This window comes from Poecilia reticulata, linkage group LG19, assembly GCF_000633615.1.
Source record: "Poecilia reticulata strain Guanapo linkage group LG19, Guppy_female_1.0+MT, whole genome shotgun sequence".
Lineage (NCBI taxonomy): Eukaryota > Metazoa > Chordata > Actinopteri > Cyprinodontiformes > Poeciliidae > Poecilia > Poecilia reticulata.
Genome location: NC_024349.1, coordinates 19,902,709 through 19,920,310, shown reverse-complemented (window position 1 = coordinate 19,920,310; position 17,602 = coordinate 19,902,709). Strand labels below are relative to the sequence as shown.

General features: G+C 40.9%; 2 protein-coding genes across 2 annotated transcripts in view; one reads left to right on the top strand and one right to left on the bottom strand.

The window, feature by feature from the left end:
* Nucleotides 1–8,019, top strand: part of asah2 (N-acylsphingosine amidohydrolase 2) — a 12,224-nt gene extending 4,205 nt beyond the window's left edge. Inside the window, exons 4-19 of the mRNA XM_008438017.2 lie at nucleotides 3–110; nucleotides 603–680; nucleotides 1,239–1,359; nucleotides 1,639–1,764; nucleotides 1,849–1,935; nucleotides 2,028–2,132; nucleotides 2,623–2,704; nucleotides 2,795–2,910; nucleotides 3,094–3,188; nucleotides 3,298–3,337; nucleotides 3,422–3,520; nucleotides 3,776–3,871; nucleotides 4,280–4,429; nucleotides 4,757–4,813; nucleotides 4,911–4,999; nucleotides 5,333–8,019. Of these exons, the coding sequence (XP_008436239.1) occupies nucleotides 3–110; nucleotides 603–680; nucleotides 1,239–1,359; nucleotides 1,639–1,764; nucleotides 1,849–1,935; nucleotides 2,028–2,132; nucleotides 2,623–2,704; nucleotides 2,795–2,910; nucleotides 3,094–3,188; nucleotides 3,298–3,337; nucleotides 3,422–3,520; nucleotides 3,776–3,871; nucleotides 4,280–4,429; nucleotides 4,757–4,813; nucleotides 4,911–4,999; nucleotides 5,333–5,561 (1,678 nt within the window). The 3' untranslated portion in view covers nucleotides 5,562–8,019. The remainder of the gene's footprint in view (nucleotides 1–2; nucleotides 111–602; nucleotides 681–1,238; nucleotides 1,360–1,638; nucleotides 1,765–1,848; nucleotides 1,936–2,027; nucleotides 2,133–2,622; nucleotides 2,705–2,794; nucleotides 2,911–3,093; nucleotides 3,189–3,297; nucleotides 3,338–3,421; nucleotides 3,521–3,775; nucleotides 3,872–4,279; nucleotides 4,430–4,756; nucleotides 4,814–4,910; nucleotides 5,000–5,332) is intronic.
* LOC103481899 (protein FAM13A-like) lies at nucleotides 6,677–16,013 on the bottom strand. Its single transcript, XM_008437702.2, has 11 exons — nucleotides 15,179–16,013; nucleotides 14,300–14,627; nucleotides 12,165–12,306; nucleotides 11,332–11,413; nucleotides 10,980–11,040; nucleotides 10,732–10,852; nucleotides 10,556–10,639; nucleotides 9,983–10,078; nucleotides 9,528–9,739; nucleotides 9,333–9,434; nucleotides 6,677–8,795 (listed from the first exon to the last, which is right to left on the bottom strand). Exons 1-11 carry the CDS (start codon nucleotides 15,390–15,392, stop codon nucleotides 8,672–8,674), a joined length of 1,566 nt encoding a protein of 521 aa, XP_008435924.1. The 5' UTR covers nucleotides 15,393–16,013; the 3' UTR covers nucleotides 6,677–8,671.
* Nucleotides 16,014–17,602: the final 1,589 nt, after the last annotated feature.

Genomic DNA, 17,602 nt, shown 5'->3' with positions numbered 1-17,602 from the left:
AGTAACATGAAGCCGGGCAGGATTTACAGGAACAGAGGGGAGCTGGACGACAACAGCCTGAACAGAAGTCCTCACTCCTACATGAACAACCCAAAGGATGAAAGGAACAGGTATGAACGGATAAAAGAGGTGAAGATCAAAATGTCTTGCCTTTCTCACCTGGTTTTATGTCTTTGTTCACCTTGTTTCATTATGATGACACTGRTTGACTGTGTTAATGGCTCTAGCTTAAAGCTCTTGTATTAACATGTTTTCCCTTTACTTTGTGTGCTTCACAATGCTTTGCCTTTTGAGTTTGTTCTATTTTGATGTTGATCATTTTTTCCTGTACATTCTCCAAACTTTTTTTTGAAAAACTTTATTTTTATTCACATATCCAATTACCATTAGCTGTTATATCAATTKTTAGCACATGTTAGGTTAAATCATTAGATGGAACCCAGGATATGTTGAACCCACAGAGCAAGAAAAATCTCTTTGATATCTGTATCAATAAAGAGATATAGGAGCATCTGAAATTAGTTTGTTTTTTTTCAATCAGACCTGTTTTAATCAGCTGGTGAAACTTCTGGAGACRTTATTAATGAGTGCTATCTTTTCAGGTACAAGACGAACACAGACAAAGACGTGTTGGTGCTGAAGTTCACAGATCTGGATGGCGACGGGATTGGTATGATTAGGTAAAGATATGGTYTTTAAAAAATTTAGAGCAAATGCGTAATTAAGTTTTCTTCCAAAAAAAAAAGATGTCTTCAGTTGTTTTAATATTGTGTAAATTATTGATGAGTATATACATTTTTGATTATCAACCAATGTTGTTGCACTTTTTTGTTTTGACAACAGCCTGAACTGTTACAGATTTTTTTTACACCACAAAAGCTGAAGGARACCTAATAAACCTTTTAAAATATAAATGTTATTCTTTTTTTTAGGACTTTTTACTTTTAGAATCAACCACAAATTTGCATCTAACTTGTATCTCTAAACRTATGTCAGCTTTTCATATTGCCCATTAGAATCATTCACAAATAAACCTTGAGCATCTTCCCYACATTTCTAAACTTAATCAGTTTAAATTTGATTTCACTTTCCACTCAACCAATTCCTGCAGAGTAAAAATGTAAGATATTTTTCTGTTAATATTGGTTAAGAAAACATATTGCGAAACAGTTTAAAGTTGAATATTTAGATAGCAGTTAGTTGTGACCTCTCCTAACATGAAKCTTCTATGTCCACAGCTGGTTTGCTGTGCATGCTGTCAGCATGAACTACACCAACCGCATGGTGAGCAGCGATAACATGGGTTATGCTTCCTACCTGCTGGAGGAGGACAAGAACCCTGGAGAGCTGCCTGGACAGGTGCAGGACACACTCATTACTTTGTAATACATTTGTAAGGCACATTCAACGTCAAGCTCCCGTTTGTTCTTCTCTGTGTTGTGAATTAATAGAAATTGCATTTATCTTCTTTCCACTGATTGATTTTACTGATGAGTTGAACCWCTGTTTGCAACTATTCAAGAAGCAGCACATYKGTTTAGACTGGTATTTGAATCAACTGCATCTCTCCCAATTTATTTCATGCTCAAATATTCTATGTTTGTGGAATTTGACACTGAACCACTTGTATGTTTTTAGGGAAGTTTTGTCGCGGGTTTCTCCTCCAGTAACCTTGGTGACGTCACTCCAAACACCAGAGGACCTCATTGTGTGAACACTGGGCTACCCTGTGACTATCTCAACAGTTCCTGCCCAGTTGGCGGGGTAAGAAAATACAGACAGTATAAAAACACACAGTCGCAACAACTGCCATCTTTAAAATCTGAGCACTAAGTCCGTCTTTTTCAGACTGCAATGTGTGTGGCATCCGGGCCAGGAGAAGACATGTTTGACAGCACAAAGATCATTGGACACAACATCTACTTGAAGGCCAAGGTATATTACAAGGTTTTTGTGAAAGCAGAAGCTCACRTTCAAAGTGTTCTTCTACAAAGAAATGGCTGACGGTGCGCTGCTGCCCCCTGCAGGAATTGTATGCGAATGCAGTGGAAGAGGTCACAGGTCCAGTTCGGTTTGCTCATCAGTGGGTCAACATGACGGACGTGACCGTCAAGATCAACGACACGCATACGGTCAGGAAACACACACACAAGACGTGTTTAGAATTATCCTGATTATTGAATGAAGGTTAGGACCTACATGTTTAAAAAGATACAATTCAAGCATCCTTTGCATTCAGATTTATTAAAATGTTTGAATTTGTAATATGCTTTGCTAGAGAGACCTTTTCAAATCATCCTTTATTGCTGCTTTAATGCCTCATTTCTGAAATGATTTTTTTTTGCAAATTCCTTTTATCTGTATTTTCATTYATGTTACCAATGAGGTTGTAGAGCTTGGCAGCTAGAAAATTGTGAGYTAAGATGCRTGTTATCAWTAAATMTGGTGACAGACACTGGAGTGACAGGATGTTTTATAGAATAAACCTTTAGTAAAATCATGATTTTCTGTATTGTTGTGAGTAGAGCAAAGCTTCTATRAGTTTACTAATTCAAAYTCTGCCTCCACTASAATTTTTTTCTATGTTACGTATTATTTATGCCTGTTCTCGGTTTTTATTAGGTCAGCACATGTAAACCAGCTCTGGGTCACAGCTTTGCAGCAGGAACGACAGACGGGGGAGCGTACTTRAATTTCACTCAAGGTGATTTTATTGTCGTCTTGCTCTCATTTGAATCTCGTTTTGAAACGTCGCCCCTTCCCCTCATTTGTGTGACTCTCGCTGTGCGTGAAGGTTCTGTGGAAGGAGACCCGTTTTGGGACGGGATCAGGGATGCTCTGGTGGGGCCGCCGTCCAACCAGACAAAGGAATGTCATCATCCCAAACCCATCCTCTTCAGCACAGGCGAGGTGAAACGTAGCTGAATTTAGATGCTGATTTTTATTTTCCTAAAGATGAACGGACACAGTATAAACAAATGATATTTGTGTTACTCAGTCATTTTGTGAACGCTTGCTCTTCTGTTTACTTAAAAGATCAAAACTGTGATCATTGAAGCTTTCTAAGCGTTTTTGTGTTTTCGTGGCGTACAGTTGAACTGGCCTCTGCCGTGGCATCCTCAGATTGTGGATGTTCAGATCATCACCATCGGATCCGTGGCCGTCATCGCCGTCCCAGGAGAAATGACGTAACGATGCTTTTACCTCAGTTTACCATAAAGAAGCTGACTGCAAACCGCAAGTTTGTCGGTAGCACTGTTGCTTATATGCTCTTTATTTATGYGGTTGCTTCCACAGCACCATGTCAGGAAGGAGGCTACGAGAAGCGGTCAAGAAAGTGAGCGCYGACAGGGACACAAATATTTAGCATCTCGTTCTGTGGCTTTACGCTGAGGTCTTAACACACGCTGTTGTTTATCAGGAGCTGACGTCTGTGAGCACCTTCAGGAACTCAGAGGTGGTGATTGCTGGACTTAGTAACGTCTACACTCACTACATAACCACGTATGAGGAGTACCAGGTATTTGTCTGATCAGTCGTCAGATGTGTCAGTCTACCATGCAGACAAGATCGAGACAAAATGTGAATAATTCATAACMGGGGTGTTTAAATGAACCTAAATCAAGCGTTTAAGACACTAAGTCCTTTTATATCTTATGTATAATTTCAATAAATTTAGTTATCAGTGAGTTTTTTTTATTTTTCTTCATGGCCTGATAGTTGTTTCTAGTTACTTTCTGATATAACCCAAGCGATTTCCACCCGTGTGTTGCAGGTGCAGCGATACGAAGGAGCGTCCACCATCTACGGTCCACACACACTCACYGCTTACCTGCACAAGTACCGTGAACTGGCCAAAGCCATCGCCCAGGTGTGGTCAGGMAATGAATACGTTTGATGCAATTTAAAAAATTTAATAAGTTTGTAGTAAGGGATGTTCTTGTTCATCACTGGTCAATTCTAACCGGTGATGATACTGACGTTTTAAGTGATTAATGTTAGTTAGGAGGACAGTGTACTTTTTAAACCGGTAAAAGGGAAGAAGCACAGGTCAAGATAAAATTTGTAAATGAAAAAAAATTAAAATTCACCTCTCTAGATTGGATGTTAGGTTATCGGAAAATCTGTCTGCGGGTTTTTTAGAAGAGCTTTTAAAAACTAAAGTTTTGCAAAAGGTTGCTCTGATAGCTGGATTTTACCAAGATATTCAATGCTTTTACATAAAATCAAATGCATGAAATTCCTGTGACAGCACAGATGTTTTTTTTTGTGTTTTCAGGACAAAGTGTCGGAGCTGCCTGTTGGCCCTGAVCCTCCCTTCTTCACAAACAACCTCTTTAATTTAATGGCTGCAGCAGCGGTGGACAGGAAGCCTGAAAACAGCAGCTTCGGAGACGTTCTGGAGCAGGTTCTTCCCGTCTACAGGCAGGTAGGAGGCCCGCCCTCACACCTGAAAGGTTTCCTTCAATGCTTCATTAATCTGCCGAGCTTTATTGTTTTCACATAATGTCATGCATATGTAGATGTATTAACCATTCGTCAGACTTCCCTTCATCACTGAATACTTTATTTTAGCACAAATTCTCCAGCAATTCAAATATTTTGTTTCATTTAACTTCATTTAATAATCAACAGCGAAACAAATGGAACACTTTAGGATAACTTTTTACATAATCACATTAAATTTACCTATATGCAGTTATATATATTTTAATATATATATCTTAGATAAAGTTTGTTTACGTCTTTTTTTTAGGGTGACGTCGTCTCGGTCACATTTGTAGCAGGAAATCCTCGACACTCAGGAGACATTGTAAGGAAAGAGTTTGTTTTTTTTCTGCAGCAGTCGCTTTTGATTTTTACCTTTGAAGGTCATCCGTACTAACGCCACATGTTTTCCTTTGATGCAGAGAGACCGGACGTTTGTCACCGTGGAGATTTATGACAACAGAACAGAAAGCTGGGAGGTTGTTTACAATGATGCGTCGTGGGAGACCAGGTTGGTTAACCTGCAAATGTCTTGATGGACAAGAATTGGAAAAAAARAACAACATTTCAACGTTCTTAAATCATGAGATGAACAGGATACTTAGCTGAAACTTGCGTCATTGTAGTGTAGTGCTTTTATGTCTTGCCAGGAGGTTTGGAAATGTTCTTTTTCAACAGTTTGAGTTGGGACCTAGCATTTCAATTTCAGGCCACAAATTGCAGGAGAAAACCTTTCATTTTTTTTGTAGCTGTACACAGTTTGACCACGGCATGCTGGTCTAAATCCAAACATATTTTCTTTAGACCTGAGACTAAAGTTAACCCCCCTCTGTAACTTCTGCAGGTTTCACTGGCTGAAGGGTTCAAATCGAGAGAACAACGCCACAGTCGAGTGGTTCATCCCCTCCTCTGCTCCTACTGGCTCCTACAGGATCAGACACTTTGGACATTACAAAGAGCTGTCAGGTCTGAGACCGGTCATCGCGCCGTACGAAGGCTCGTCCGACGTCTTCTCTGTCCGGTCCAGCTACTATCACTCACATGACCAGCCGGCCCACAAACACAACTCTTGATCGCAGAAGAACTTCCTCTGAACTCTCAGAATCGTTCCATCAGGATTTCAGAAACGGTTGTTTAGATTTAAGGAATGAGCCGCAACACATTGAGAAAGATTATATTTCTAAATAACAAATTATGAAACATAAATTAATTGCTTTGTGTATGTTGATAAGAATCTTTTGTTGTCCTTGATTCTGTAGCATTTCCATTAAAAAAATTACATTCTCTGTTTCTTTGTGTCTCATTTGTATAATCTTGTGTTTTTTGAGAACAATTTCTCTCCGTACATGTTCATTCTGTTTCTTTGTAGATGTCTTATCCTATTATTTACGCTGTTGTTCCTCCCATATTTTTTCGTTTTTTTATTTGTTAAAATCTCTCACTTATTTCTCAGCCTCAGCTAAAAGATTGAACTCAATTAAAAATGACAAACTCACGTTTATAGCAAAAATATTTATTTTAATCTTGTCTGTATAGAAACGTCTCAGCCAGGCCAGGGTTATACATTACAGGAACAATAATAATCGTCACAGCAGCATGGATAAGGTCACTACAGCAACACTGACGTGCATTCGGCGGCTTCAGGAAGTCAGCGGACAACTAAACCTCGGTCAGGTAAAACACGTTTCATCAGAGAGGTCGGGGGTTACAGGAGACTACCGAGGTTTCTTTGTACATAACGGAACCCACAAGCTCGATTATGATTATTTTACACATGCTTTCCCTCGACAACGGAGTACGTTTTGTTGTTTTTGTTTTGTTTTTTTTCTTTTTTAGTCGGCTGTCGTATGATTCATCGTCACAAACTCGGGTGGGGGGAAAAAACGGATTTGTTCTCCAGCTTCACTCGGCACGTAACTGTGAAAACGCATCACAGTTCGGTTAAGATCTACCGGCGCACAGACGTTACTCGTGTGATGTTTGACATTTGAGCCCTGCGGCCTCTGGAAGCCCTTTTTTTTTTTTCTCTACATCTCGCACATTCACAGATTATTTACAGATTATCCGTCGGCACTCTTATCCCGAACAACTGAAACTCTAATCTGTCCAAGATGTGGAAAACTAAATGTCACCGGAACAACTAAACCCGTTTGCATATTGAGTTTTTGGGGTGAAAATGATTTTTCCCTTTTTTTTTTTTTTAAAGTGCTTGGATGTATTAAAACATGCATCTCTGTTCATTCAGCAGTCGGATTAAACACTGAGCGATGGACGTCCTCCTGCACTTAAAGTGACGTCACATGTACATCGATGACGCTGGAGCGGAGGATCCCTCCGATGTTTTCCTCTCAAAACCATTCTGACCAAAGAGCGACAAACATTATATTTAAATATAACTGAATAGTTAAAAAATAATTCTAATCTTTTGGTTCTATTTTATAATAGGAAGCATCTCGTTCGGATTGAAAACTAATATTTTCTTCCCTAAACCGGAGCTAAAAAGCGTAACAGATTGTTCTCGTGTTTTGAGTCACAGCTTCTTGTCAACGTTGTTAATACCACCGTGATTATTAAAGGCACAAATGTTAAAACTATATTTCAAAAAATATAAATGTAAAAACTAGTGTGGCTTCACAGTCGAGCTATTTCTCCAGTCTGTTGGAACGCAAACTGAATTTTGATTACAAACAGTGAATAACCGAAAATAACCTTATATGTTATTTACTGTTTTTAATTTTGAAGCAAAGCTATTAAAAATATATATATTTAAGTTACACATTTTTTTTATATATCTTTCTTTTCATTATTAATCTTTGTTTATCTGCTTTGAGAAACTTGCTTACCGATCCACTTTATTCCTGGATGCTGTGATGCTTTTTCATAGATTRYTGAAAACTTCACTAAGTAACATTTTAGCATGTAAACAAGCCGTCTCTGTTAGAGCAAATAGTGATTAAAAACATGTGGGAACATCAGCCTTTATAAGTTAAATGTGATTTTTGGATTTGAATAACATCATCATGCCAGTACTTTCAGGATGAACTCGAATGAAATAAAATTAAATATGTGTCCGTCTCGTCAGATTCTGTGACGGTCGCAGTGAAGGGAAAAAGAAAATATTACTTAATATAGGATTCATTTGGTTATTTCAATGTTTTTAAGTGACTTAAGACATTAGTTGTGCATTAGACTATTTTTTAGCAATCATTTCTAAAATAACCAATATATGGTCAAGCTTTGTCGGATAGTTGTAACTATTGCTAAAAGTAGACATGTTCAGACATGTTTGAGATGCAGCTTGTTGGTGTGTGATTTTTGTTAAAACGTACAAAAACGAAGCATTTTGAAGCAGCTGCCATTATTGTGCTAGAAGTAACTAATATAGTTAATCCCACAGCCAGGAATAAGGTGGATCTGATGATCTATTTTTTTAAAGGTTGGTCGTCTTCATGTGGTAAAATAAAATGAAAGCATCTCAACCATCTGTGCAACTTTCTTCACAAATGAAAACGTGCTCAGACTCGTTTATTTTAAAAAAAATGAACGTCTGAGATTGAAGGAATGTTTGTTCATATTAAACTGGGCCTAGACCGGAGCAGAAGTCACTTAGACTGAAGTTTCGGTGTGCGACCAAAGTCCGGGCGTTTTGACTGATCAGCTTAACGGCAGTTTAAGAGGGAAGGAGGGGATGGGGAGGAGGAAGCGGGAGTGGCTCACGCCGGAAACGTCCAACACAGAGTCACACAGTTTCAGACACACGGACACACAGAGGCAACACTTCAAACACACAAGAGGACAACCTTTTAAACACACTACGAACATGTCTACCGTCGATCAAACGACAAACCGTATAAACTCTGCGAGCACGCATGGAAGTTCTGTAGAGACGTCAGAAAACCGCTGTGGGATGAATGACGCCGTAAATGGATTTTGCACTTGTGCGATATGTTGAACTGATGCTGAAGACAAATTAGACTGAATACCTGAAAACATGTTGGAAACACGCCCGAAATGTGTGAGAAACATGTGGAAAACGGGTCAGAGTCATTTCAAACATTGTGTCGAAACACCGCTATCTTGAAGATATATAGTTATGGTCCTGTCTGACGTATGGCACTAATTTTCAACATCTGATTCAGTTTTTTTCCCCYTTTTTTTCGTAGTTTACATCTGTTGCTTGCCTTCAGGGGGTTTGGGTGACGTCCTGTTTGCTGAGCAGAACCTCCAGCAGCCGCAGTTTGGCTTTGAGCTGTTTGTATTCCTGGTATTCCTCCTTTATCGGAGTGCGGTCCTCCTTCTGGCAGACCCTGTGGGGAAAACCAATCACTTTGTAAGTTACGCCATGTACGGCTGCTCGCTTATTTAAAAAAATCCCGATCAAATTACTTTTTAATCATGACAATCATGATTAAAAAGTAAAATTCTGGCAACCAGTGCTGCTGGTATTTTACCGTAAATTATAGAGACTTTCCTTTTCTTTTTTTTCTTTTTTTTTTTTGCAGTGCACACAGGGAGAACCCTGTGGTTCACGTCACCTCAGCTGAGCCGAAAGGGGGGAAACTCCATCACTGATCACTCACAACAGACACGTTTACAAAGCTTTTGATTCATTTAGATCACATCCAGAAGTGAACAGAATCCTCAATATTTTGTTTCTTAAAGGGGGATTCTTCCACGTTTTCTGCACTACAGAAGCTCTCGGACAAACGTTTTGCCAAGTTTCTTCTGACTTAGCAAAGTCAGAAGAAACGTTGCCAAGTCAGTTTCTTCTGACTACAAAGTTTAACAATTGCAAAATGTGTATTTCCTCATGATTTAGAACAGGCGCTGTTAGCTTAGCGTACCGTCCGGTCTGGCGGTAAAACTCGTCCTCAAACTCCCTCAGAACTTTCCTCCTGATCTTCTTCTCAGCTCTGGTTTGCCGTAAACACTCYAGCAGCTGAGACCTTATCCAGCAGGAGGACAGGAGGGTTAAAAGACATTCGGCTCAGTTGTAGCGTAAAACATGAAGAACGCAGACGCTGTTGTAAAAGGCACACCTGGACGCTTCGTGCAGGTTGGCCGTGGTAAGAGCGCCCTGCTGGCGGACGGCTTTCACCTCGTCTATTGGGGACACGAAGGCCGGGTCGCTGTCCCGGTCGCTGTCCTCCTCGTTGGCGGCTGGCCACGTCGCTCTGCAAGAAGGCGGCACTAGAACATCACTAACCACCGAGGAGGTCAGAGACTCTTCATCTGAGCCCTCCTCTTCCTCCTGAGGGACAGACACAGAAAATGGATTAGGCTTCTGTGGTTTTGTCTTCGTAAATTAGACATTGTATAAACTGATTTTCAACTGCAATTAAGCTTCAGTTAAGTAAAAGCTGAAATATATTTTTATTAAGAGCGCCACCAGAACAGAATCTGCTTCTGATTCAGATTTTTTTCTAATTGAGAAAGAAGCAAAACTGGTCAAGAGCAATTTGTGTGTGTGTGTGTGTGTGTGTTTGTTTCTCACTATGGTGGTGATGGTGGGGCTGGCACACAGTAACCGTTTGACCATCTGGTAGCGGTCATAAAGAGGCTTCACCAGGTTCTTCTCCTGCTTCGTTCCCTGAAGGATAAAAAGGAGATGATGAAACTCTGAAACCCTTTATATTGACATGAGCTTTTCAACAGCATTTCTACACAAGCTAAAGGGGGAAAAAAAGCCTCATTAATAAGGTTGTCCCGATCCAATATTGATATCGGAAATCGGTCCGATATAAGCCAAAAATAAAAAATATGAGTATCAGATTGTATCGGCATTTTAAATCTCAAATAAAAGCATTAGAAGCACTCTGCTCCGGTATTCCACTCCAGACCGATTGTTTAATAATTACCAATACATAGTTGTTGGCTATTGTTTACTGTTTGATAAAGCATTTTCTAGCATTCCTTACGACAAAATAACTAATATAAGTACGTATGAATTTTGCTGATATAATATTGGGTCAATATCGATATATCCGAAGTGTATCAGTTGTATCATTACGCCCCTTCTCATTAAGCTCATTAAGAGATGAAGGTAAAGTTTCTGTTGGGGCCTTACTGGTTGGCCGTGAACACTCTCAAAGTACAGCAAACATTTCTGCAGTGTGATCTTCTCCAGGACCATCTGTGCCTGCGTCATCTCCTGCACACCGACATGAGCAGACAGGAAGTCAAAGCGAAGGTCAGGCTCAGTTCACAGGAGCAACTCAGACAGCCGCCACAGCGAACACAAACCTTCATGTTGTCAGGGAGACCCAGAGACTGTCTCTTTTCTCTCAGCCGCCTGAACAGAGACTCCACAGTTTCCTCTAGAGATGGTTTGTGGTCCGACGCCCCCTGCTGGCCGGAACCCGATCTGCAGATTGAGTGCAAAGAACCCAGATGAAAATATTCTTGCTTTAATTAATTAATTTGTCTGTGTAAATCCTGACACTTCTAAGAGTCTTCAAACAATGAATGGATGAAATTGTATGGAATATTACCTGCATGTTTCGCTGGATTCCTGCTCCTTTGACTCAAACACCGACTGTCGAAGTCTCAACTCTGCGGAGGATACACATTCAGAACAACAGCGAAAATAAGGTGGATAACATTTACATTAAAATTTGCGTTGAACCGTTTATGGCATTTGCTGCAGAGAAAACAGAGGATATTATAGCAAGACCAATTAAATACCTAACATGTGGTTTGTTGTTTTTTATTAGTCTTTTTTATATTTGTTCGAACTACAGCACATTTGTTGTAGTAATTGTGAAAAATCTAAATTCAAATCAGTTTCTTTTTTTTTTCTTTGATAAGCTGGGACAGAAATCGTGGATATTTGTTGAATTTTACCTTTAAGTTGTTTGCGAGCTTTTGCCAGCTCACCCATCACTCTGATCATCTCCGGGTTTGAGTATTTATCGTTGTGGGACGGCTGTAAAAACAAGCAAACACAAAACAGACGACGACTCAAATTAACTAAATAACTCAAAACCATTTAAAATAAATCATAACAACAAATATCCACAGAAATATCTAGTCAAATACTAGACTTTACATATCAGTAGACGGTTGAAGTTTTTGAAGTTTTGGGAAGTTGTCCCGGGCGGCATTCAGAAGAGGGGCGTGAATAAGCACCAAAGCATATAACTTATCTGACAATTACGACATGAACGAGTTTCTAATGCTTTTATGAACATGCAGTAAATGGGGAGTTTCCGTCTTCCACGTGTGTTGAGCAGGTTTTCCTCAGCTTTCTATTCAGAACAGGAAGATTAGCTCTCATGCTAATCTTAGATGCTGTCTGCTGAAATCTACTGCCCTTGAAAACCATCTTAAAAGTTCAGGTTATTTGTATGAATTTTAAGTTGTTGAGAAGGGTAAAGCAATTGGCTATTTTTGTGGATTATATTCTGAATATCAAGACTGCGTGGGAGTCTGGTGTAGAAACAGTCTTCATTTTGTTTGCTTATGAAACGGTTTATACTGTGCTTAAGTATAGATATATTTTTAAAAAACACAGCTGGAAATCATGCGTTTTCCTGTTGTTCTATTCCACGGTGATATACAAATATATCCCATAAATAAAGCGAAAATAGAAAGAGAAAAAGAAGCTGCATTTGAAGCCTTTAAACTGATTTAGGCGGCCGCTACCTCATCACACGAGAGAGGAAGTGCAGATTTACCTTGTAGTTCATTTCCTGCTCAAACTGATCCTCAAACCTGCGAACCCTCTTCTTCAGGCTCTGAATGTGTCGGGTGAGGAAAGGGATGGACGCTGGACACTCGTCCTCTGAAACCTCAGTCCTGTCCCCGAGACTCCTGCACCTGCATAGAGGAACGTGAGGGTTCAGCTTCACTAGTTTTCATCTTTCTGCTGAATATAAACTACAAACCAGGGCCTCAGTGAAATTCAAACTTGATATTATGTGTCAGTTTTTACTCATTTCTGTTTAGCATCAACGCTCAGAGCCGTACCCGTAATCAGGGAGTCGAATCTTAAAAATGCCTGAATAATTTGGGAAACCCAACCTTCCACATCACCGTCAAATTCGGCGATATGGAGAGACAGAGAGAGAGAGAGAGAGAGAGAGAGAGAGAGAGAGTCCCAGTGAGACATCAAACCACAATCTGGGTCATGGACACATTTTGACCCCCTGCCTCAAGCTTTGGCTCTAAAGATAAAATGATGGATGGATTATGTAAGATGCATTAAAAAGGCAGACACAAGGTCAGAATAAAATCTCCTCATCAGGACAGGAAGAAAAAACAGTCTCACTAGATTTCACTCAACATGCTCTGCTTCTTTTGATAAATCTTTTTATGTTGGAAGGAAACTTCTTTATGTCTGACAACAACCAATAGACATTCAAATAACCAGTCCCACACTGTGTCTCTGCCTATTACTATGAATGAACATTCAGAGGAGCCTAAAATGGATACAAAAAAAAATCTACATTTCCCCATTAAAATGTTGATTACTTTCTGATGGCAAAAAAGAAGAGATCAAAATAAATCACCGCAGAACTTTCTACACCTGCAATGCGACCTGTAACCCATAGGACCCAACTGAAAAACACAAAAGCAACTAACGAAGTAAAAAATTAATTCATGTGGTTGCATAAGAATGCAAACTGTCTAATATTTGGGGAGCTGTTAGAAAGCTGGAGATGAAAAGAAATGTCATCTTACAGCACAAAGTATACCAGCATGACATTGTATTCACCAGGAGCAGATTGAAGTTTTGGAACGGTCCTGTCTGAGCCCAGACCTGAATCTGTGGACCAACAAATTAGAACCACTACAGAACCAAATACCAAGGAATATTAGTGTAAATGAGTCCAAATGGGGTTCCCGAAGAAACAAAACAAAAGCTACATCACGAAATCCACCGGCAGATCAGTAATGTCAAGTGAAAACCACCAGCAAATTCCCACATCTACAACTGCTGTGGTCAAAACCCAGATTTGATTTAAAGCCAACAACATGTTCGTCTAGAGCTGCACAGGAGAAATAAAACTCAAGAATAGATCAAGAATTTTATTCCTGATCAATCAAACATCCAGTCTCATATCGAGACACGGTATCAACAAGTGCCAAAGCTTGCTGTTGAAGTCTCTTAAACCCAGACCTACATTGTACCAAAATCTGGACACATATTGCCCAACTCAAAAGAAAACCGTCAACAACTACACCTGTAAAAACATAAAAGAACTACTGGGCTCCAATTCTAGACTCGAAGAAGACTGATAAAATCAGAGCCATCTTTGGACCAACACATCCCATTTCAGTTCCTATATCAGATAAATCATCTGAAACATATTTAGACTAAAACTGGACAGATGTAAAGGTTCAAAAGTCACAACTCAAATTCTAAGTCACATCCTGCGTCTGTGAAATTCCTAAAACTGAAAGTATTTCAGGACTATTCGCAGACTAGTCTCCCTCAATACATTTGACTGAGTCATAGCTGATGTCAGGATGTGATCCAACATGTCCAGAAGCCGTCGATTCCAGTGAATCGATGCCATCCTGAGAGGCAGCTCTCTTGAGTATTTCAAATTTGTTTAAAATGCTCCAACACACCTGATTCAAATGATTGAATCCCTTTCTTAATTTCAGCAGAGACCTGCATCAAACTCTACTCCTCCATGGACAGTTTTTGATAACATTTAGGTGCTTCCCAGTTCAGCACACCTGAATCAAGCAGCTGAATTTTCTCATCCAAAGAAACGCACAACATCCACCCTTGAGGACTGGAGTTTGATACCCGTATTTTTAACCAAGGTTAACATCTCAACGCTATGCTTTGGATGCTCACAGCATGTACTGCTGGCTGCAGGGTGGCGATGGAGCCGTATCTGGGTCGGAGTTGAACCTCAGGCTGGGGCTACAGCAGCGTGGGGAGGGTAGGGGGCTGGGGAGGCCTGCCAGCAGCTGGAGGAGAGCTCCGCCTCCTCCTCCTCCTCCCCCCTCCGATCCGTCACCTCCTCCTCCAACCTCACCCCCAGGGCTGCTCCTCTGTGGGGAGTGATGAGGACTGGGGGACAATGTCCCATCGGAGACCAGGGGCTGCTGGCTGAGATGGATGGACGCTAACGGCTGGTGTCTTGGGGGTTGTGAAGGTCTGGTCAGGACCGTCAGGAGTTCTGGTGAAAAAAAACGACAAATTAACGGACATAATGGCCCATTTCTCATGCATATTTCATGGGATCACATCGGCTCGCCAACATTTTCAGCAATTAGCTAGTTGTAAAGATGCTCCTGCTACAGGAGATGCTCCTGCTACAGGAGATGCTCCTGCTACAGGAGACGATCCTGCGTTGTCTCCGATTCCACTTTAAATTCTCAGCAAATGCTAACAGAGCCCGGCCTCGGTGAAGCACGCAGTTTGAGTGAGAACCGAGGAGCCGAAGGAGGTCAGTGTGCTTCACAGAGTTTTTTACTTCGGTGGCTATAAATAGCTGATTGCTGAAGGGAGGTGGGAGACTGAAAACACACACACACCCACACACACACACTCTCTGAGAGGCTAGAAGGAGTTGATTCATCAGAAACCCAGAGACAAAAACCTGAAAACAGTTCAGAAGGAGCTTAAGAGGAACAACGTCTGACCTGCACAGAGACAGACAGGTTGGGGAAGGAAGAGAAAGATGAGGACAAGAGACAGACAGGTGGGGACAGAGACAGACAGGTGTACCTGGAGGGTGGTTCTCATCTGTTGGGGCTCTGTGGCAGAGAGCTGTTGTCCTCCCGTCCTTCCCCCCCAATTCGACGGGGACGCAGGGGCTCTTCTGCTCCTTGCTGTCCAGGGCAGGGGGGCTCTCCTCTGGGGACGTCCCCCGTGAGGACCCTCCCTCCACATCCAGAGCCTGGAGCTTAAGCAGGGAACTCTGCAGGCAGAAGCAAAACATGCCGACACACTGATAAACCAGGTCCTGAGAGGAGTGTGTCCAACACGGACAGCAGTGAGTCCCGTCACTGAGATGGATCCAGATATTAGTCTGCTCTCTGTCCCTGGACTGTTACATGTTGAGGGGGCAGGAAGATGTGCTGGTTGCTTCTTGGTGTACGATCATGTCCTCCAAACGAAAGGATGACTCACTCAGCGTTTAATCCACGAATTTGCTTCATCCCTGTGGGTCAGCCAGATGCAAGGAGGTTAAATATAAATCCTTCCCTCTCTCAGCGGTGCAGTCCAGGTGTTTCAGTGAAACGTAGATTATGTTCTCCTGATTCCTTCCTCCTGCGCTGGCAGTGAGTGCTCAGGAATTAGCCTCCTCCGATCAGACTCAGCTCAGCAGGATGGTTTTTTGAATTCTCAGCCTGTCGTTTTGCACGTTCACTGATGATGATGATGGTGATGATGCAATGGTCTCCTCCCTTCCTCCCCCTCTCTCTCCCTAACTGTGTGCGCACCTCTCTCGTCTCCCCTCCCTCACCGGCTGGATTACTCATCCTCAGTCTTGAGAGGAAGAGGAGGGGGCTGAGAGGAGGAGGAGGATGGAGATGTTTGCCTCCGTCAGGATTTGAGACGTGTGGGGAACCGTCTCTCTATCTGATTGTGAGGTTTTTCCCGCATCAGAGAGGGAGGGCCCTGCTGCTGACATCATCAACTCATTCATAAAAGCGCAGGATGAAGGAGAAAGAGGAGAAGGAGGAGGAGGGACGTCCTTCTCCTTAGAGCCAGTGAACGCTGCTGCCTCACAGAGAGACGCACACAAAATATCCTCCTCTTTTTCAGCAGACAGAGATTGATGGAGAATCCAAGAAATTACTTCAGCCACAGTAAGCAAGTATTTGGTACAAGAGCTACTGAAGTACTGAGAAGCTGATGAAAACATCAATCATTTAATATTTCAAAATTGCATCATCAGATGTTTCAGACGGACTGATGTGTAGTTATGTTGAGATTTTGTTCTTTTCAAGACCAAAATAAGAGCATTTAGAAAACAAAAAAATTTTATGACTTTTCCATGACTCTCCATGAGCTTCAATATAATTTTCCATGACCCAGGTACAAGTTCAGAAAGAAAAGTGCATGACTGAAAGACTAACTGCACTTATAGCAAACATGTAAAAGTGTAGTGCAGGCAGACAGGGAGGAAATATAAATGACAAATGTGAAAATCAAGCCCACACAGACAGGTATGAATTGAAAAATTTCAATATATTGACTGAGGAATCATATGACGATGATGCCAATACATACACAAAACATATTAGCAGTAATGCAAACAAAAGATTGTACATGTATGTAGAAATAACTGCTTCTACAAAAGTTCAGAACAGACAGGTGAGGCACACACACRTTAGCGTAATAGTCGATATAAACTGATATTGTTTTGTGTTTTTTGTGTTATTTACTTGTTGTATTCTTGGGGTTAAATCAGAAATATTTCATCATTTTGGTTATAAAAATAGGGAGTATATTACTCATCACCAGTCACAGTTGTTTCCTGTGTTTAATGTTGACAATTTTCCAAAACAAAGTGAGTTGATTGATTAATTGACAGTTTGACATAGTGCTAATAGGGGGCAGTATCTCTCCACCAATGATAAAGATGACCGTTGCTCGGGGGCTTTTAGCAAGCGTTATCTCAGGGCTGAGTATGTGGGGGCCTTAATACGCATGTGTATAACAGCTGTGGAGCGATACTTCAGAGTTATTTTGTGTTGCTGGTAAGCTGGTGATGTTAATAATATATTCTATGTTATGTTATTGGGCTCTGTTAAGTAATACTTTGAGTTCCTTATTGGTATTGTTTCCGTTACTTGTACATTACTTTTACGATGCTGATGTTTTAGAAAACTGTGCAGTGATCTCTTAACTATTTCCAGAGCTGTATTACAGTAAAAACTCGTGGCAAGGAAACTAGAGGCACCAAACAAAATTGTTGAAATACTGACATCTGGTGGTCAGAAGCAAGAAGAGCAAGCAAGATCCTTGGGAAAACAAAATATGTACTTTCTTTCTTCCATACTACCAATGGACTTCACTATTCTATTCTAAAATCAAGAGTTAGAGGAACAAACTGAATATTTATCAAAAACGGACTCTTTGTGCTCTATTTTTCCTGTCTTTTTTTCCACTTCCAGTCTCCATCAAACATTTACTATTTAA